The sequence below is a fragment of the Amblyomma maculatum genome, chromosome 3, assembly GCF_055883805.1.
Source record: "Amblyomma maculatum isolate TAMU_Amacu chromosome 3, ASM5588380v1, whole genome shotgun sequence".
NCBI classification, from domain to species: domain Eukaryota; kingdom Metazoa; phylum Arthropoda; class Arachnida; order Ixodida; family Ixodidae; genus Amblyomma; species Amblyomma maculatum.
Window position 1 is genome coordinate 205,433,775 of NC_139346.1, and position 19,790 is coordinate 205,453,564.

The 19,790-nt window shown below is 47.6% G+C and overlaps 1 protein-coding gene across 1 annotated transcript; it reads right to left on the bottom strand.

Annotated features, from left to right (window-relative positions):
• Nucleotides 1-1,395: 1,395 nt before the first annotated feature.
• Nucleotides 1,396-19,624, bottom strand: LOC146197503 (uncharacterized). The gene is made up of 5 exons (XM_084599382.1): nucleotides 19,452-19,624; nucleotides 13,789-13,906; nucleotides 11,775-11,914; nucleotides 8,941-9,085; nucleotides 1,396-4,934 (listed from the first exon to the last, which is right to left on the bottom strand). Exons 1-5 carry the CDS (start codon nucleotides 19,552-19,554, stop codon nucleotides 4,664-4,666), a joined length of 777 nt encoding a protein of 258 aa, XP_084455508.1. The 5' UTR covers nucleotides 19,555-19,624; the 3' UTR covers nucleotides 1,396-4,663.
• Between the last annotated feature and the right edge of the window lie 166 nt (nucleotides 19,625-19,790).

Consider the following 19,790-nt stretch of genomic DNA (forward strand, 5'->3'; position numbering starts at 1 on the left):
TAAAGAATGTTCGAAACAAAGTAAAACTGCTGGTGCTCAACTATAGCTCAACAAACACGGTGCTTAACTCTCTCGACCACCGATCCTTGCACCGCTAAATTATGCGTTGTACAGGCTGTCAGAAAAGGAAACCTTGCTCTCTGGTTCCCAGGAAGGGAAAGGCGCAGTATCTGCAAGTGTGACATATACTGCGCCTTTCCCTTCATGTGAACCAATTATTATTATTATTATTCTCTGCACCTATTGCCGCAGTGCACTTTCAGTGTTATTTCTAGACCTTGGCTTGCGTTACACATCCTGCTTTTTCGCTATTCCTAATTCTGCTTTTTGGGAACGTTGTTAAGCCGTTACCCCTCTTGTTCTCATAAATATGCAGCAGAGCTCAGTATCCGGACGGTGTAATACCACGATTCCATTCCAAACACTTTTTCTCCACGCTCCCGCAGCGGACGATAACAACGGAATAAAATCAAGTAAAGCGGTTAGAGCGGCCGTCTCAACCGCTGGCCCTTGTCGCGAAAGAAAACGAGATGAATCTGCGGTTATCTCCCCTGTCTGCTCTGGGCAAACATACCAGGTACCGATTTCACATCCTCAGGCAATACGGCCTTACAGAAAAGCCCTCTCGTCCGGATGTTGAACAGTGACCCTGAACACTCCGCATGCCTATAATGAACTTGTGTGAAGTTAGAATTTTTCCGAGATATTTAAACGCATTCGAGGCCCAGCTTCAGTAATGTAATGTTAAGAGAAATGTGAGTGAACAAGGGTCGATTAAGTAGTCACTGGGATTCGTTCTCTTACACCGTTATTCATCGTTTCACTTAGTAGCTTGGTGGCCTGGCTAAGCCTATACTCAAGCTTAATAAGGCTCGGAAAGGTGTAATTACTACCAATGTGCGTTAAAGCAGCACTGTACTCTTGTAATGAGAGCTTACAGACCTCCAGGTTCAGCTAGGCCAATCGGGAATAATTAGCTAAACCTAACGAGCTCAGTTAGGCTCGGAAAGGTGTAATTACGCTTAAGGATTTCAGGCAAGTTGAAACTTCACTTCTGAACCAGTGTTTAAACAGCTTTAATTAGCGTTTATTAGGCCAATTAGATTTGAGATTGGTCATTATGGCAGTCATGGTCACTCATAGCGTCATAGCATAATCTTGTATGTATAGCGAGCAAGGCTCGGGTGTTGCCATGACAACGCTTGCTTAGGCGGACGGAAACCAGAAATCAGTAAAATACGTGTGGGCAAGAAGTGTTTTAATTAACAATATAAACATAGATGTTGTTGTTACAGCAATAATTTGTTATAACACCAGAACATTTCCTGTCCTGTTTTTCGATAGGCATAAAAATTTTAGTAACCAGGGTTTTGCTTTGTTTTGTTTCTCACGGCGCTGAAAAGAACACAAAATGATGGGGGAAACAGAGTTAGAGGCACGTGTTCCACGTTTTAGCAAAATGTTGACAGCCGTTGCCTTTGTCATGTTTCAATCCCAACTCCCGCATTCGATCAATAAGCTTTCATTCGTTTCGTGGACCCTCCAGCTTATAGAGCTACGAAAGCAAGCAACCGCAAAAGTCGCATGCACATACAACTAAAGAAAATATAAACTTTGTCAACGAACTCCATGTTCGTCTTAAGTCATTTAGCGATGACAGTCCGCAAAAGCATGTGACCAGGCCCGATCATCAGTGGCCGATAAACTCTGTAAAAGTAACGAGAACAATGGTGAGATAGTTGAGATAGTGTAACGCAAAGCGAAAGGTCATCAAAGGCCTCAGCTGACCCTATGCTCAAGCTGAAATGCTGCCAGGACACCGACCGACGGTATAGCGGCCTTATCGGACGTATACCTAGAACAAATCTCCATCTAAACTCCTGGTTAAAATAGTTGTAATATATATCCCTCACTACACTGATGCGCGTATGGCGAGATGTAACGAATGTAATAGGATGTAACATGAATTAACAAGTAGGAATGTCACTCAAGGTCAAGTAATTTCGATGGTAATGACCGTCAAAGGGGCCTCAGAGACACACAAACACGCACAAACAATTTACCAAGAGCAACAAAGTGCAATGACAACAGCCTACGACTTGTTGCGAAGCTGGAGAAGCTACGCACTACGCCTAGGTATTTCTGGGTAAGTGCAGTTCAGTGCTAAAAACGCAAGGGAAGTGATATCACAACCAAAGTGTTCAATGAAGTCTGGTAAGGATATTCACCAAGCGCGATTATCGTTGTCGTACCGCAAGCCATAAAGGAAGGTGTTATGCGGCTAAACATTTAATGCGTACATCTGTAGGTTTCAAAGAAAAACGAGATGACAGGCAAAAGCCGGTAAAGAAGAGCGGATATTAGGGGCCCTGCCATCTCCGTATCAGATCTGTGCCTCTTCGTCTCTACAGCACTTCTTTGCAATCGCGCCGTTAGAAAATGCAGATCAGGAGCCTCAACTGGTCCAGATAAAGCCGGCACCATGCGGCTATTGGCTCTAAAAGCGATTAGCCAAACAAGCCTCTGCGAAAGCTTGGTGGCACGTGTACTTGCAACTTGTATACATAAATCAAAAGCAGAACAGAGAGCCCCGCACACGCCACGCAGCAACTGCGAGAAGAAGCCGTTTGGAATAGACGACAGAGCCAACTGAATGCAGCTCACCCCTTGCGTATAGGTACTTGTACACATGAGATATATAAAAGCGACAGAACGCATCGAATGCAGACGCGCGTGTAGGAGTATTCTCTAGCGGCTTCCAACGAAAGTACGCACGTCCAACCGAAGGATTATGCACGTGCGTAAATTAGCACGTGCGTCCGCACAGGTCGGGAAAACTTTTCAGTGATGAGAAATGTCGAGCGTTATCACGAGTGTTCTGCTTTCTTAAAAGCGGGCAGTGGTGATGGGTAGGTGGGGAACGTGTCATTGTGCTCGTTTTCGGTGATACGCGCTCGAGTCCACCGAGTGACAAACAATGAACCCTTCGCGAAACGTGGCGCTGCCTGGAACGAGGCATCGAGAACGTGGTCATTACCCGCGTAACAATGGCATCGCCTAATGGCCTCGACATCCCGGCTGAGCCTGACAAGCGAAGACAGAGCGACCGGCGACAACACTCACGGGGGAGACAGAAAGCGACGGGTCGTGGAGAGCCCTCTTGTCCTGTAAGTATTTTTGTCGCCGTGACTGAAGCAGTCGATCACCTAAAGTCAACGGTGGAGGGAACCGCGAACAATCCCTTTAGGCCGCTCGTTTGCGCCAGCATATGCAGCGTCGCCAAAAGGGCCCTCGTCCGCTGTCACCATAATGAAAAAGATCATAAAAGGAAGGAGATTTTACAAGGATGTGACCAACCAGATAATAAACGAAACGAGCTGCTGAAGCATCGGACCTCGCTTTGTCATGATCATTGCGTATTCAGCACAATCAACCGTTTCAGAAAAAAACCTGTTTCCATTGTAACTGTCTGGCAACAATTAACAGAATATTTTACGCATATATAAAAGTGAGTGACGTAGAAGAACCTCTGGACGTGCGTGTTTCGTTGTTTTGACGCTACCTTTTCTGTCGAAACCGCATTTCTGATAGTTCAGACAGCAACCACGTTCCTCTGACGACTTCCAGGTTATACAAGTTTTGCTGCTGAAGTTCACTGCGAAATTCTAGCAGCGCCTTTGGAACTTGAAACCTGCTGGAAGGCCATCAGACAAACTTTGGTCGCAGAGCAGATCCACTGACTGGTTTCGCGACGATTATGAACTGCCTGTGTAGAGAAGCAGATCGCTTTGTCCCTAAAAACAACCGAAAAGTAATTACGACGGTCCTCGGACAGGGGCCAACGGAATCCGCGGGAAGTACCGCCCGATATGACAGATGCACGTGCATTGCTCCGAACCACGCAGCGCCTTTCGCAGAGTCCCGCCCCAGTCATGCTCGGTCCTTTCTAAGCACAGCCAAAATCTGAAATCACGTGTTCGAGTGTCGGTCTTCAACCGGATGCTTAGTCTATAAATACGCGGGGCCCGTTCGCCTCACCGCGTGTACATTTTGGGGTGAAACCAACGAATAGACGAAAGAAGGGTCCCACGACTGGTATGTTGTTCGAAGTTGAAGAAAGTTAACAGACGCACAATTCTGCCGCGATGGTCTTAAGTTACTAACCATGCTCGCTCCGCTGAGTAAACATGAGCGAGACAATTAGCTCGGCTTACTCACATCAATGAGATCCACTTCCGAAAGACAGGCACATATTCCTTCCTCCTCCGACGCGACTCGTCGTTTTCTTCCGGTTTCGCGTGAACGCAGGCGCCATCCGCCACGTGAGATGCATAGCACGCTCATATGCGGGCAGTACACCTAAAGAACAATCAAGATGCGCCCTATATAAAAAAAGCCCAAGTTTGGCAACGTTTCGGCGATGGCGGATGGAACATCACGAAATAAAGGCCCGGCGCACACAACGTCGTACCTACGTTCCTGACCGCCCCCATTAATGTGCGCATCGCACCACTGAAAATTTCCCCCTCCCCCTAAAAGAAAAGGTGTCGCTGCTGCTGCTGCATTTGTTAACGATAGGCGGTTAGAAAAGGAAGCCACCTCCCCCAATATCGGGTGGTGTTTGGCAGGGTAGGTAGGTGGTGACCAGGAGCGTGCCAGGTGTCTAAGAGCTGTCCTGCCGGAGAACAGTGACGGCGGCCAACAGGCCAATCAGCGCCAGGACGGAGTTGGGCGGCGAGGCCGAAGTGGGGGCCCCTCCCGTTGTGGAGGACGCGACCGGGCTGCACTCGGTGTGGTTGAGGTGCTTCTCACAGGAGCTGGTGAACAGGCTACTGCTCAAGTAGCCCGTGTAGCGCTCGAACAACCGGTACGCCTCAGGCCCGCATTGCTTCTCTGTCTCGCGACGGTAGCAGTTGTAGAAGGCGTAGAAGTAGCTGCAAAAAAACGCATCAGCCATTATTAAGAGCAATGAAGTGTATCCTTCCTTTTTTTTTTTATGTCTCCGCTACACGAAACAAGAGCACTTACTCAAAGAATAGTGTGTCATGCATCGACAACATGCGGAAAAAGGACGTAGTTAGACTACTAAGGATGGAATATTTAGCCTATAGATAAAGGTCATCTTAACGTTTATTTGTAACGCTTGAACGATGCTAAAAAAAGCTATGAAAAGGAATGTATTGAAGTGCCACGAAAACAAAAAAGAAACGTTTTTGGTGCTGCGTGGAACACAATCACGTTCCATGTTTGCCGCTTACCCGGTTGAAAAATCTCGTATCGCACTAAACCGGTTTTTACCGGACCTGTATGGTCCGGTATAAATCTTTGCGGCGTGATAAGACGTTCCACCTCCCTCGCCATGGTTGGCGGTGGCACTGGCAAACACACTCAAGTAGGATGCCTCGATGCGCGCGCACCCTACTCTCAAGGTTAGGCTGCCCGCAACACAGGTACAATCGAAAATTCAAGATTAGACAGCCACCTCCATAGTGCATGACGGCTGGTGGTACGTCAATGGCAAATAAGAGCCCGACAGACGCTGAAGAAGCCGCCATCACCCTAACAGTGACTGTCATGGTGATGTCGGCTCCTTCTACAGGCAAAGATTATGTAATCATCCTCCATGGCACCCGGGGTTCCTTGCGTCACTACCATGGCAGCAAGCTTACTACCCGAGCTCTGATGATACTCACCAAGCTCCCACTACCACAAGCCACGATCGTCTACATTTATGGCCAAGCCCATTCCATAGTCCGAGCCTGTGTACACCGCGTGTAGCATACAGCAGACCAAACCAGAGAAGTAAGAGGTCACAACCTAGTGCCAACTTCAATTTCAGATATTGGGACACCTCTGATTATGACAGCGTTTATATCCTTCACAACACCAGGACACACGTCTATCCTGCTTGGAGTCCTCCTCGTTACCACTTAACGTGGCCCTGCAAACATAACCCAAATTTCCGCCCATCCTCTCCCCTGAACGGAGACCTGGGAAGGCGTACTGTTCAGCTCGCGGCTAAGAGACCAACGTCGATTAGCGGAGCAAGCCAAGGCAGTGACACTCAGCACCGGAGTCACAGACCCAACCTGTCTCCGGCAAATTTTTCACCATTGCGCAATCATTTCCACCATAACTACAACAACGTAGATCAGTTTGTAGAACCCCGTTGTGCGAAATGCGGAGGTCGCGGGTTCGGATACCCTGCAGCATTTTTTTTTTCTTGTAGTTTATAATCAAATATCTTTCAGGTAAAATTCGATTACGCTGTAATTTTCCCTTGATACACTAGAAATAAAAGTAAAAGATTACACTATGATCATCTTGATACCAATGGTTGTTAGCGAGCCCCCTGACCCTTGTCTGCTCATATTCAGGATGGACAAGCGGCAAAGCCGGTTTCGCACAAGAACTCGAAGAGCATATTTTCTGAGCGCCAGGCCTAGCGATATCTATGCGTAGGTGTTCAGGGCGACTTTTCAGAGTTTGCACTCCAGCGAAACCCTTTCAGCGGTTGTTCTCTCACTCTGGACGGGTCGAGCCATCTACGCCTTTCTTGGCGCCTGCACCGCGGTGGCTGGCTGCTCTACAGAGAAGAGGAGCTCCTTGTGCCTTCGCCATTCCCACGGTCCGAACGACCCCGCCTACTGGAACATTACTACTGTACATGCCTGTGCATTATACCTTCAGTGCAGTGGTGTGTTTCATTGGCTGCCGATTTTGAGGTATGCGCCCAATGAGGTCATAACCTCCTTGTATGTGTCCTGTGTTTTACTGGCCAGCTTCCTCAGGGTGGTACTAGACCTGAGGGGTTCTGAAGACCATGTGAAGTGAGCAAGGACGCTCAGAGCCCTGAGATAAAAAGGCCCATACAGACGATCATCGCGATGAACTCTATAGGCTCTTGTCGTTTCCCTCATCATATAATATTTCTTAAAAGTGCCATAAACTGTCTTGTTTTTATTTCCCCAAGATTGGAGCTCCAGAGTTTTCTCGGGCCGAAAACTCCTCAAGCCACCAATTGGAGCCCAGTTCGAGATTCCTTGAAAACTTAATGCGGGCAGAAATATATGCGAAGGTACATCTGACAAGTCGCAGCGCTCTTATATTTTCCCTGCTCTTACATTTTTAACAAGCTACCTTTTGACGATGCCATAGTGAGTATTATGTTCCCCCATTTGTATAGGAAATGTCACTATGAGCAGCAGTTAAAAGGCCTAAATTTTAGCAAAGTTTCAGCGTATTTCGCTACATAAGGTCAAGGAGCATGCGACTCTGCAGGCTCTATTTAAAATTTGTTTTCTCGACTTCATCAAAAGTCGGCCTTCGTGCGACTGCATTGCCTTAAGATGCTAAGTTATGTTTGATGTATAAACGGCGTTTGCGTGACAGTTAACGCTACGCACAGAATATGCTGGGTTATGAGTACGAACCTCCGGTAGAAGATCCCGGAATAATACTCAGCCCCTCCGGGGTTCGGCGTGTAGTACATCGAAATGTTGATATATGAAGTGTTTCTGCGCGGCACTTGGAACGACATGGCCGCTCGCACTAACAGCTTTCAGAGCTCGTCTCGGAAAGAAGGTCAGTGAGCCGCGGCTCATGTCGCGTAAGCGCGACGGAGACGCGACTGACAAGTGGCGTGAGTGCCATCCACAGAGCAACGCCCGCTCCCATGTATTCAGGGCGAGGAATCTCCAATTGGCCTCCTTCTCCCCGTGCGCACATATTTATAGAAGGCCGCTGCGGCGGAGTTTTTAGTACACTCGCGCTGATGCGTGCACCACCCGCGTGTTTATGTGGCAGCGGCAATGCGGCCGTTGAGGCTATAGATATATTCTCCCGCCAGCGAAGGCAGGCGCAAGCGTATACTATGACATCTCGACGGCTGCGAGTGACTGTGGTCACCAGCCTGCAGCGTAGGTGTGAATCCTTAATCCCAAAGTATCGCACCACGAGAAATTCAAAAAACCACAAGCCAACAAGCCTCCTCCATGTAGCCATCCACGGCTTTCGTCGCGGACACAGCGAAGCGGTTTGAAGAGGTATCGGCACCCGGCACGGAATCCCATGCAGCTGGACATAAGGAGCACTTGGTTTTAAGTCACTTCATTAGTCCATATTCTGAAAGTTTTTGGACGTAAATGCACAGCAACCATAATCGCGTTATAAGCGACTGAAAGTATAGAAGTTAAAGCATAGCGCGAATCCTTATCAGTTAACGTGATCCGATGCCGCGCGACGCCAGAACGTATAGGCGCTGATTGGTCGGTGGCTCTTACGCCACTGACCGGAATTTGGCGAATTTGGCGAATCTGGCGTCCTCAAGGCGATCTGCGCATACACAGTGAAGCCCACACGGCTCTAGCGCGTCGCGGATCGCGCTATGCCATGTCTTGCGCTTCATCGCGATCCCGCCAAGTGTGTCAGCTAAGCGGCCAGCCGTACCGCCGTGACTGTTATTACACAAGAAACCATTCGCACGTCAATCTCCAGTTATCCTGGAACCACAGATTGTCGTCAGTATTTATATGCCAGAAATTCGTCCCACTGCAGATATTTAGATTAGACCTTATACGAGGCTGTTGATTCCAAGAAGATCTGACCACGCTCTATTGCTAAGAATGGTCTACATATGTTTCCGATTCGTAGCAGAATTATGTTTCCGAAGTTTGTCCTACGCTAAAAACCAATGGGTGCGTTCCTGAAAATAAATAAGAAAACACTATTAACCTGCATAAGGAGGATCTGCGCGGACATACCGACTTTGTGGTGAAGTTATACCGTGTTGTGAAGACATTGCGTTCACGAACTCTTGTCCAGAATTTCTCCAAAACTTCTGGGCATGACTCTCCTGCAGAAGGGGCGCCCTTCAATTGGGCGACGCGATTCGAGCCGAAAGCCATGTCTTTGAGAAGGCGGACGTAACGCTGCACTCACCAGCAGAACTGGGGCAGCGTGCTGTTGTGCTGCTGGCTGAAGTCCATGTCGGTTTTCATAAGCTTGCTTAGTTGCACGTACTTGTCGCCGCACGGCCCATCACGCCGCGACATTCGCCCAAAGCAGGGCGCGTGCTCCAGATACTCTGCGCGGTCAACAGAAAAGAGAAACCGAGGTCAGCAAAGAAGCTTCTGTGCGTCAACACAGCTTCACCAGTGACAGGTTGGCACTCCTCCCTTCCTTTCTGAGGCAATAAAAATATACATGGGAAGCTACGTTCAGCAAGCAATGCCACCTGCCTAGCAAAGCATCTGTGCGTGAAATATACGACCCGATGTGATACCGGTACATTGGTTTTCGTCGAGGAGTGGCCATTAAGTAGGTAATATACACGTAAACAATGCCCTTTTTTTTTGCAGTGTGATAGCTGTGTCACGTTACAGAGTTATTCCATATGCTATCCGGGATCCGCTACCGTGATCCGCTACCTCGGGGTTCACTGCATTTGCGCAGATCGCCTTGAGGGCGTCAAGTGACGTCACATGCCGGTAAGCGGCTATTAGTACTCCCCTGATGGGGCTGGGACAGGTAGGTCACCGCCGCTTGCGGCGGGGGCTAGCCTGCCACAGAATTTTTACCTGTTGTAGGCCGTCATTGCACCCGCCACCGTTTCGGTGGTGGACGACGGCCATTGTTGCGGCGCGCGCCTTTCTTTCCCTCTTCCTTTTCTTTCTTCTCTATTTTCTCTCCTGTCTACACGAGGCAGCGGAGGTGGCTCAGCTACAGAGCCAGTAGCAGGCCCGTGCATTTTCTTTTCCTTCTTCCTACAGCCACAACAACAACAACAGCCTGCCATGTCGGGGTCAATCAGTGCAGACGATCCCGTTATCAGATCGCGGGTCACTGCTATGTTATAACCCTATTATGGCGGAGGAATAAAGTGTCAGTAAAAAGCTGTGCAGAGATTTATTAAGTCATTCACAATTACTCAGTTCTCTTCGTGATATATTTACTACCTTTATTATGCCCAACTTACCCTTATGTCACGAGCACTGTGACGCATGTTGTCCAGAGAAAGCAAGCTCTGTGACTCATTTTGTGTGATATAATACGAAAGTCACGACGAATGATTTTGAATGATGACATATCATGCAATTCTTGTGAATGAGATGTGCGTTCAATATCACACTGTCCATTTGATATTAACGCCAGTTGTATGAGAGCTGAATGGGATGAGTGACATACGATGTTGTATGACTGACGATATCACAATTTATGCGATCTCAAACAGAAACTGTTTGATCTTTGTATGAGATCACGCAGAAATATATTTATCCCACATATATCGTTCAGATCATACGCATTATTCAGCTATCACGCATTTCTCATACATTTCTCACAGTTTTTTTTTTTTTTTAATATTGGAGCTATACTCCATTTCATACATCAAGTGCAACACTGCCAAAGCTACAGCGCTTGTTCGCGCTCTCCGCATCCGCGATGAAAAATAGTGCCTGCTCTTGACGAGAACAAATAATAGTTATTTTGTCTGCAAGCTTAATACATCTTACATTTGCCATCAACTTCATAAAAAGCACCTTTTTTAAGGTGAAAAGATCGAATTCGGTGAATTTGTATGTTTTTATGTCGTTTTTGTTCGTGTCGCGTTTTCGCTGCCCCGCAACCTTGCCAGCTGTGCCACTAGATGACGCTGGCTGTGCCCTCCGCGCTGCGCATCTCTTTTTGAGAAAATGGTTCTTCGGTGCGCATTTTTTCTATAAGATCTGCACTGCGAAGATGTCTAGGCACGTGAAGCAAGTTATTGCAAATGTGTATGCTCGGAATAGAGTCCGTTTCCGCAAGAACCACTTTGCCACAAAACGAGCGTGTAGCGATACGCCTCCATTTTTTTTTGCGGACTACTTGCGTAGCTTTCGCTGCGTTGCACCTGATGTATGAAACGGAGTATAGTAAAGGGTAACGCTCTAAAAACATCACATGATTAAGGGCTCGAGCAGTATTCGAACCCGCGGCAGCAAGAAGAGATCAGCTTCGCTTGCCGCTGCTTTAGACCCCAAGGCCACCTCGACCACCCCGCGTGTTAAAATGGCAGCCTTTCGCGCTGTGCTTTGCAATCGTCTACCTTCACCCACTTTCATTTGTACACGACACAATACAAACGCAAGATCACGCGACCACTTGCATGTGACACACCTGGTTTGAGAGCGTATCCGGATTAGCCAGTTATTGCCCATGAACAAACGCTCGCTACAACTTATCCTATTTCAACAACTTCGAAAATGTCACAAGTGATCAAAAATGTAAAACATGACAAGACGCCTTTCTGTCCGCGAAAAAAACTGCCAGCTCCTCGAACTGCGGCGCTATAGTCCCAAATACGATTCAAGAAAGTAGGAGCAAGCACCATGGTAAAAGAGGCCCTTCCTGAAAACGTCCCGATTAATCCCACTTCACGGATGTAACTGACACTCACTGATGATTTCACGCTCAGGGACTAACCGCTACGTCACGAGAACCGGTCGATGCCATTGGCTGGAGGGCCTTCTCCGAGGAGTATTCGCCGCTGTGGTCTTGAGTTGTATCGTACTACAAATGGCACAGGTGCGAACAGAGGGCGCAACAAATACGTAGCGCACGCTCATGGTGCTCCAGACGGTGCCCTGAGTCAATGCGCTCACGAAATTGGAGCCCACATTATTACGCATTCCCCTCATTTTTGCTCCCCGGCTCCATTAAAAGACCATTTGTTAGGTCCACTACAGAGTCAGCAGCGGTTGCAGAAAAAGCAGTGGAAGGTATGTATATATACATACCGTCTCTGGTTGCGCCGGGCGAGCAGAGGTCCTGGAAGGACGCAGTGACCGGCCGCAGGTAGTTGAGGTAGATGCTGCGGATGTGGTCCGGACAGAATGAGGTCTCGCGCAGAAGGCAGCTCTTGGCCTCCTCCATATCCCTGCACGGAACGCCGAGACGGCGAGCACGCGCGTCGGTATTTCTTTGCCCGCCGGTCCACTCTATACGACCAAACATACGCAGCAGCTCCCTTTAACGCGTGACAGTTAGTAGCCCCAGGTCGGCAAAAAAAAATGGGAGCATTCAATCTCCGCCCTTAACGTATGACCCGACAGCATGAACAGCTCCCGTCTGCGGCTCGGCTCCTTTTGCAGATCCTGTTTCGTGCACAGGGCCGTGAACTGAAGCAACGTGGCGCAGACACTGACTTATACTGGGAGTGGTGCTTCGCGTAGGATGCCATTTCGTTTCGATGCACAGCCAGGTCGGACGCACTGGCGCTTCCAAGAAAGTGGCCACGTGCTTGTGTGTTCCCCCAAAGAGTGAACGACCCTGTAGATGTACTTTGAGACTCGCGTAAAGGGCAACTCCGGTGGTTTTTTCATCATTTTGTGTTTTTAATTGAATTACATTTCTCGGCACGTCCTGACTCCAACACAAAAAACCGTTTTCCAAAATTCCAATTAGAAGTATTTTTAAAAAAGAAAAACAGCAAATCGAAACCAAAACTGATTTCACGGCCAGAAACGACGTCACATTTGACGAAATGGTGACGTCACACTCGGTATTAGAAAAACACTCGTACGTGCGTTGGCTGGTGAAAATAAAGTATGGAAATCATGCCGCACTGCATAAAATGTCTGAGGTAGTTCAATATAAACCTCACAATTTCATAATCACGCGGGAAGTAGACATTAACGCCTATGTACTGTTTGTGACGTCAGAAACTCAGTGTTGCCTGCAGAAATACTCTCAACTTAAGCCATGAAAACGGCATATTTTAAAGCCGTATTGCGCGTGAATGGATTATCGTACGGCACCCAAATTTTGTAGAATGCGTCAGGACGGAGAGAAGAACCTGTGGTAAAAGTTTCACTACAATATTCGAATGTCAAAAAACCCCCGGAGTTGCCCTTTAATCTAATCCCTTCATTTGTGCCCCAGTAATCTCACACACACACTCACTAGCACACACTCGCCAGCTACCACATTATGTAAAAGACCACCCAAAAAGGATCTAAAGCCCCGCTCGACGAAGAGGTATACGTGCCCGCGTGGCTAGGGTTAGCGTGTCTGACCCGGAGATTAGGGTGGGAGGTAGAATGGGGGGACAGTGGGAGGTAGAATGGGGGGAGGGGGGCGGGGCAGAGCCGCCGCAAGTATTCTCACGTGAGGGCTCACTCCACCTGACCTGCTTTGGTTGCATTTTTTAATGCTGTAAAATATAATTTGGGGCATCACGATTCCACAAAACTGGATACCGCAGCGGCGTCGTAGGCAATTGTACGTTGATGACACCCACAAAACACGAAAAAAGGCAAGGATTAGAGATGCTAGGCGTCATTTCGGTTTTCATAGAAAATAGTAGTTTGACAATAAAAAGCAGCCTAGCGCAGGTACCACGCCGAGCACAACTGAATGCGAGAAAGGTCATATACAGTAAACGACTAGTTTTCATGTATATATAGCCAATAAAAACAGAAAATATCTTATCCCTTGAAATATACTTCCGACTTGACTTCCCGGGATCCGAGGGCTGAGTCTCAGTCGAAAACACTATCAGTAAAGTAAATCGGTTAAAGAAAAATTCTGGATTATGGGCGCGATTCGAAGCCACAGCGCTTGAGTTGTGATCCGGACAAAACCGATAGGCCACGCAGGGCACGCGCGTGGGAAAAGCGGGGATTTATACGTACGTCCTGGAGTCAATGAACCTCGCAACAGAACTCACGATGAGACATTAATGTTTCGCTTTCAAAGCAAGTAAGCATATACCCTCATGTTCCATGCGTAAATTTTCCTTGCTCGACGTACCTGCACTTTTGCTCGAGTCCGGCGACATCCTCGACCACTTCGAGGTCCGCCATAGAGTTGCCGGATGTCATCTTGCGGAGGTCCCCCACGCAGGCTGCCACGCGGTTGGGGTCGCAGGCTGCAAGGGAGTGCACCGAAACAACATATACGAAAACTGAAATTGACTTCTGATACAGATACTTGATTGTGTATTACTGATGCATCACTGAAATAACCATTCACTCAGCTGGCAGTGCGATTAGCTACATGTTCTGAAATCTCTCCGTTGTTAGTGGAATTTTCACTGCTCCCTTCTCAAAGCAAGTGGATTTGTCTGGAGCCATGATGAAGTTGAAACGCTCACATCCAAAAGCGGCCGAGCTTGATTTTGCTTTTAAAGAGAACATGTAAAGGTATTTACTGACTATAAGCTGCACACGAACAATCTGCATTCCATCCCTCGCCCCAACTGCACAAAAAATTAGGGCAGATTATACTATTGCGTAAGACTGCAGATGACACAGCGGTGCTGTTTGCGTTTGGTTCGACTAAGTTATCCACGATTATACTTTGACTCGTCATTTGTCGGCGTAGAAGTGCAACAGATGCTGCGTTTTTTCTTTCCTTTAAGCAAATTTCAAACGCCTGAATGTTACAGCAGCGTCGTCCAAGGAACCAAGGACAGAAGCGGCTAAGACGGCTCTGCTGTTGAGTGTTTCTGGGGACGAAGCTCTTGAAGTAATTTCATTTTTTCGGAGGAAGAGAGCAAAGATGATTATGCAACAGTCGTAAAGAAGTTTGAAGTTTACATTCAAGAGCAGCAGAATGAAGTTTATGAAAGATGTATGTTTCATACAAGAATCCACAAGGCGAACCCTTTGAACATTTTGTGCGCGACCTGCGAAAGCAAGCCCAGAGTTGCAATTTCGCATCATTTAATGACTCGATTATCCGGGACCAAATTCTGTTCGGCACAAATAACCCGACGCTCCGGAAGAAAATGCTCAAAGTGAGAGACATTCCGCTGCTTAAGGTAAAACATCTGTAAAAAGCTGTTGAAGTGTCAGCCCAACAGAATGAGGCCTGGGGCCAAATAGAAACGCAAGTGGCTTCTGTTAAACCGCCCTGTTAGACCGCCCTGTGTTGTCTCCAGCCTCCGTCCTGTGTCTGCTGCGGTTTTATTTTCCTTCGGTTAAACAGCGTCTACGATTCCATTGCAACAGATGCAATCGGACGCACGAGCGGAACAAGTGTCCAGCAAGGCATGTTCTGCGTGCAAAGGGGCCAATCATTTCGCGGCCTGCTGCCAGGAAGAGCATGCAGTCAGTGCGGTAGCTCAGGAGGAGGACAGCTTCGAAATCCTCAATGTCAGGGTTTGCACTGTCGAAAGGACAGCTGATTGGATTGTGGCAGCGGTGGGCCGCCGGCGGTCGGGATCAAACCCGGGTATGGCACAGTAGTCGGGCGCCTTACCACTGCACCGCGACGGGGCAGGGAAGTCAGGTGCGGCGGTCAAGGAGGCGGTAGTCAGTCAACAGCCGAGGCGCCCCAGTATCATTATCATCATCAGCCTGACTACACCCACTGCAGGGCGAAGGCCTCTCCCATATTTCTCCACTTAACCCGGTTCTGTGCTAGCTGCATCCACTTGACCCCTGCGAACTTCTTAATCTCATCCGCCCACCTAACAAATTTCTGCCGCCCCCTGCTACGCTTTCCTTCCCTTGGAATCCAGTTTGTTACCCTAAGCGACCATCGGTTATCCTCTCTTCGCACTACATGTCCTGCCCATGTCCATTTTTTCTTCTTAATTTCCACTAGAATGTCGGTAACTTGAGTTATTTCTCTGACCCACTCTGCACGCTTCCTATCTCTTAATGTTACCCCTACCATTTTTCGTTCCATAGCCCTCTGGGTTGTCCTCAACTTAAGTAGAACGCTCTTGGTTAAGCCTCCACGTTTCAGCGCCATAGGTGAGTACAGGTAAGATGCCCCAGTATCGGCAGCCGCTATCAGAAGCCATAACTCCGAAACAGCTGAAGAAGTAGCAATAGCGCTCGCTAGGAACGGAAGCCAAATTCGTAATTAGCGATAGCAAAACAGCCATCTACAATTACGGAAAGAGCAGTATTGCACTGGAAGCGGTGAGCATCCTGACCTGAAAACAGCCGAATATAAAAGTCAGCAGCGCACACATCTGTTCCTGGTAACAAGGCGGCACACGAGTTAGCCCGAGCTGTCCACTTCCGGGTAACCGTGGAGCCGCTCGATTGCCAGAGCATGGACGAAAGTCTATTCAATTATACAGAAATAGTCGAAATTATATAGGCAAAGCAGAAAAACGGTGCCACCACCGGATAAGAGCCTGAGCAACAGAGGCAACCGTATGGCGGCGTCAACAGGCAGGGAATTACATACACCAGGTCTGGGCTTATCACGCCCAGAAAGATGAGAGACAGGACGATAAATATAAACAATGCGGGGAGAGAGGGTTCCTCAACCGCACATTTTGCCTCCCCCCCCCCCCCCCCCCCCCCGCTTTTGAAGCAATATCTTCACTAAGCGAAATAAATCCAAGGTCACCATGTGCTTCCGCTGATCGAAACATCTTTGAGGTCAAGTTGGAACTTAAGCCATAACTAGTTAGGGTAGCTATGTTCCCACCAAAGGTCAAGGTCAAAGGTCAACTGATGTGGAAAGTAGCTTAACGCGTGAGCAGCTGCGTGGCCAGACACATGATCGCTGACGTCAATATTGGGTGCGCAGCCACGCCATGGACTCGGGGTAAGCCAAGTTCAAACCAGGACGAACTTCTTTAGGATCAGCAGAGTCTCGTTCTAGCCATAAGCAAAAAAAAAAAAACCTGCTCAATAAAGAGATTTATCATGTGTAACCATGTTTCAGCTTTCGCTTCATACTAGGTTTAACCGAAGCTAAACCATAACCAATTTTTTTTTTTTGGTCAGCATTATAAAGCATTGGGTTTTTATTCTGAGCATTTTGACAGCTTTGATTCCCCTTTTTCAATGATTTCAATTCATTTATTAATAACACAGACTACATTATCTTAATCGGCATCAGCCAGCATAGCCTAATCATTGAGCAGTTTGACAGAAGCCCCCTTCCAATTTTTTATTTTCTTTCAGTTATTTCAATTAATTAATCAATTACACGTACACTCTAAATTTTTCAATTAACATCATCAAGAATTGGCTTTTTATTCTTAACATTTTGACACCTTTGAACCCCTTTTTCCAATTTTATTACTTCTTAAATTCGTCATTTACTGACTTAACTACAATGATTCGTTAACTCGATATCGCCTACCACGTACCAATCGATCATCAATCACTAGAATCCCCAAATTACCATGATAACGCGGTGCCAACTACTACTATACTATGACGCATTTCAGCCGAACGAGCTGTAATAAGCTATTGCTTAAAACCAAACTTTCCCTAGAGCGCAGTTCAGGTGTCCACAGAGAAAGTGACAGGTTGGTTGGTTGGTTTGTGGGGTTTAACGTCCCAAAGCAACTCAGGCTATGAGAGACGCCGTAGTGGAGGGCTCCGGTAATTTCGACCACCTGGGGTTCTTTAACGTGCACTGACATCGCACAGCACACGGGCGCCTTGCCTTTCGCCTCCATCGAAAAGCTGCCGCCGAAGCCGGGATTCGATCCCGCGTCTTTGGGAACAGTAGTCAAGCGCCGTAACCACTGCGCCACCCCGGCGGGGTGAAAAGTGACAGGTATTCTACCGTTCCTTTCCATATACCGATAATTTCAATAACGCGGAATGAAAAGGCGACGTTAAAGATGCTGTCGCGTCTCTCTTTAAGCATCCCCCTGCTCTTAACAAAAGTTCTCTCTCTCTCTCTGTCCGAGAGAAATTGCCTCGCAGCGGTGGCGCAGTGGTTGACGCCCGACTAATGTAACGGAGTACCCGGGTTCAAATCCGACCACAGGCAGCTCCGTTTCGATGGGGGCGAAACGGAGAGGCGTCAGTGTGCTGATGTCACTGCATGTTGTAGATCCCCTGGTGGTCGAAATTACCGCCGGCAGGGCGAGCGTGCTGAAGTTTGTTGAAGTTTGTTTATTGTTCCACGGACACCTGCCATGTAGGGGGCAGAGGTAAAGGCAAGATGCCTGACAGAGCCCCTGCGCCCCCACAGTTCTAGGCAACTTATATCATTCATAACAGGAATTTAAGAGCAACAAAGACTCAAGTCACTTAGAAAGGACACATTCCATGAGAGATGGCTTATGTCATTGCGGCATTGCTGCAGTTTTCTCAACCTGTGCATGGGCGGTTATGTTAAATCTAAGCCCATTAAAAATACAATGTTCGTAATAAGCAAATGGAACCTGAATATCCCTCAACGGTTCCTCGTCGAAAGCTACGGGCGGTCGTTTGTGGCTGGAATTTTCAAGGCATGCAGAAGGCTCTTGTGAGCGCCTGCAACCCAGCGTTAGAAAATTATGTTACGCGAAATTCTTCATTTTTCAACTCCATTAGATATAGCCCATTTAATAATTCCGCTAGATCCTTATGTTGTTAGCATTGTGTCGCTTAACTCTTAGGCGCAGAGATATCGTGTAATTGAATTACGCGCGCCGCCAAGCTGGTCCGCGTGACCTTGAGACCAATGGCGCGCGGCAGGGGCGTTTACCCGCGCCAGACGAGCTGCATTGTTTACGCAATACAGTTAAGTGCGCTGCGCAGTGCCAGATATAGATACGGATTCTTGGTGCATTGACCTCGCTGGACGCCCTATATGTTTCGTTTCTTGATTTCACTCACTTGCGCTGTTAATAATTGTCTGGCCGGTTATGCGCACGCGTTATTAATTGTGTTAATTATTAAAGTAGATCTGACTGATTTGACGATGCAGTAAGACAAACCCCACACGAGCTGCAGGAAAAAAAAAAAAAAAAAAACGCACAAGACACCAGGAAGAATTATTTAAAAGCAAAACATTTTACCCGGCACGGCCGAAGGACATATGCGCGACTTTCCCTCGCTGCCCCGTACGTGTGTGTTTTCCCCGCTGTTTTACTTGTTGCGCGGTGGCAATTTATAATAGCCACGATATGCATATATTGTGACAGAGCGCGCACGCTTTAACATAAAAACTTTCTCAGTTTTCATTGCTTTTCCTCTTTTTTTTCTTTCTTTTTTTTTTTTTTTTTTTTTTAATAACAGCGCAGTCGCCCCTTTCAAGCATTGCCTTCGGTATTTGGCGCGCGCCGTTTTCGATCGCTGACCCACATTTGCGTGCAACGCTTTCCTTCCTTCCCCCGCTCGGTTATATCACGTTTGCTAAGGATTTCTGCAGCTAATTTTTTCCCCTCTTCCGTACACTGTCTTGCCGCACATAGTTGAAAGTGAATATATAATAAAATATGATTAAGATTTCGTTGAGCGCTTTTTGTAGCAGCCATGTTTCGTGAATTACGCCCTCGGTGTTTCGTCCGTATATATATAGCGGACTTGCACAGTTAAAGTAGATATAGTATTCGACGAGGATCACAAATAAATTCCCGCGTACTTTAGTCGTACGTTCGTAGGGGACATGATGCTCTGTATGTGTACCGAGTAGCAGCCTGTTTACAAGCCTGTGGCTGTGCTCAGCGGTGAAGCTTATCACAGTGTAGCCATGGGCGCAATGCAGGGTTCACTTACTTGTGATTTGTTCGGCGGATGAAGCGTAGCCTACCAAAAGCACGAGAACAAAGAAATGCATACAAATAATATTAAACACTTGGACAAGAAACTGGACAGCCATGATGAACGAATACGCCGTTGTCCCGTATCGATTATCCCGCAGTCGGGACGGGCCGCCTGAGTGTCTCGTCTGCTACAAACTACTTATCTGCCCACCAGCGCCGCTAGTCGTATTCCCCGACTCCGACTAAAAGACAAATTTGAAAGTGGCGGAGGGATGTAATAAATTTTACTCATAAGTTTAGTCACTAGTTTTTAAAAATAATAATGAAATTTTTGTCGCTGCTTTAGAGCGCC

Bases quoted from the DNA above. Each gene is read 5' to 3' on its own strand.
- LOC146197503 (XM_084599382.1), bottom strand. From the start codon at position 19,554: ATGGCTGTCCAGTTTCTTGTCCAAGTGTTTAATATTATTTGTATGCAT. The intron at 13,907-19,451 runs GTAAGTGAACCC...ACTCCCTTGCAG, and splicing joins ATCCGCCGAACAAATCACAA to CCTGCGACCCCAACCGCGTG. The intron at 9,086-11,774 runs GTATGTATATAT...TTGACCGCGCAG, and splicing joins GCCCGGCGCAACCAGAGACG to AGTATCTGGAGCACGCGCCC.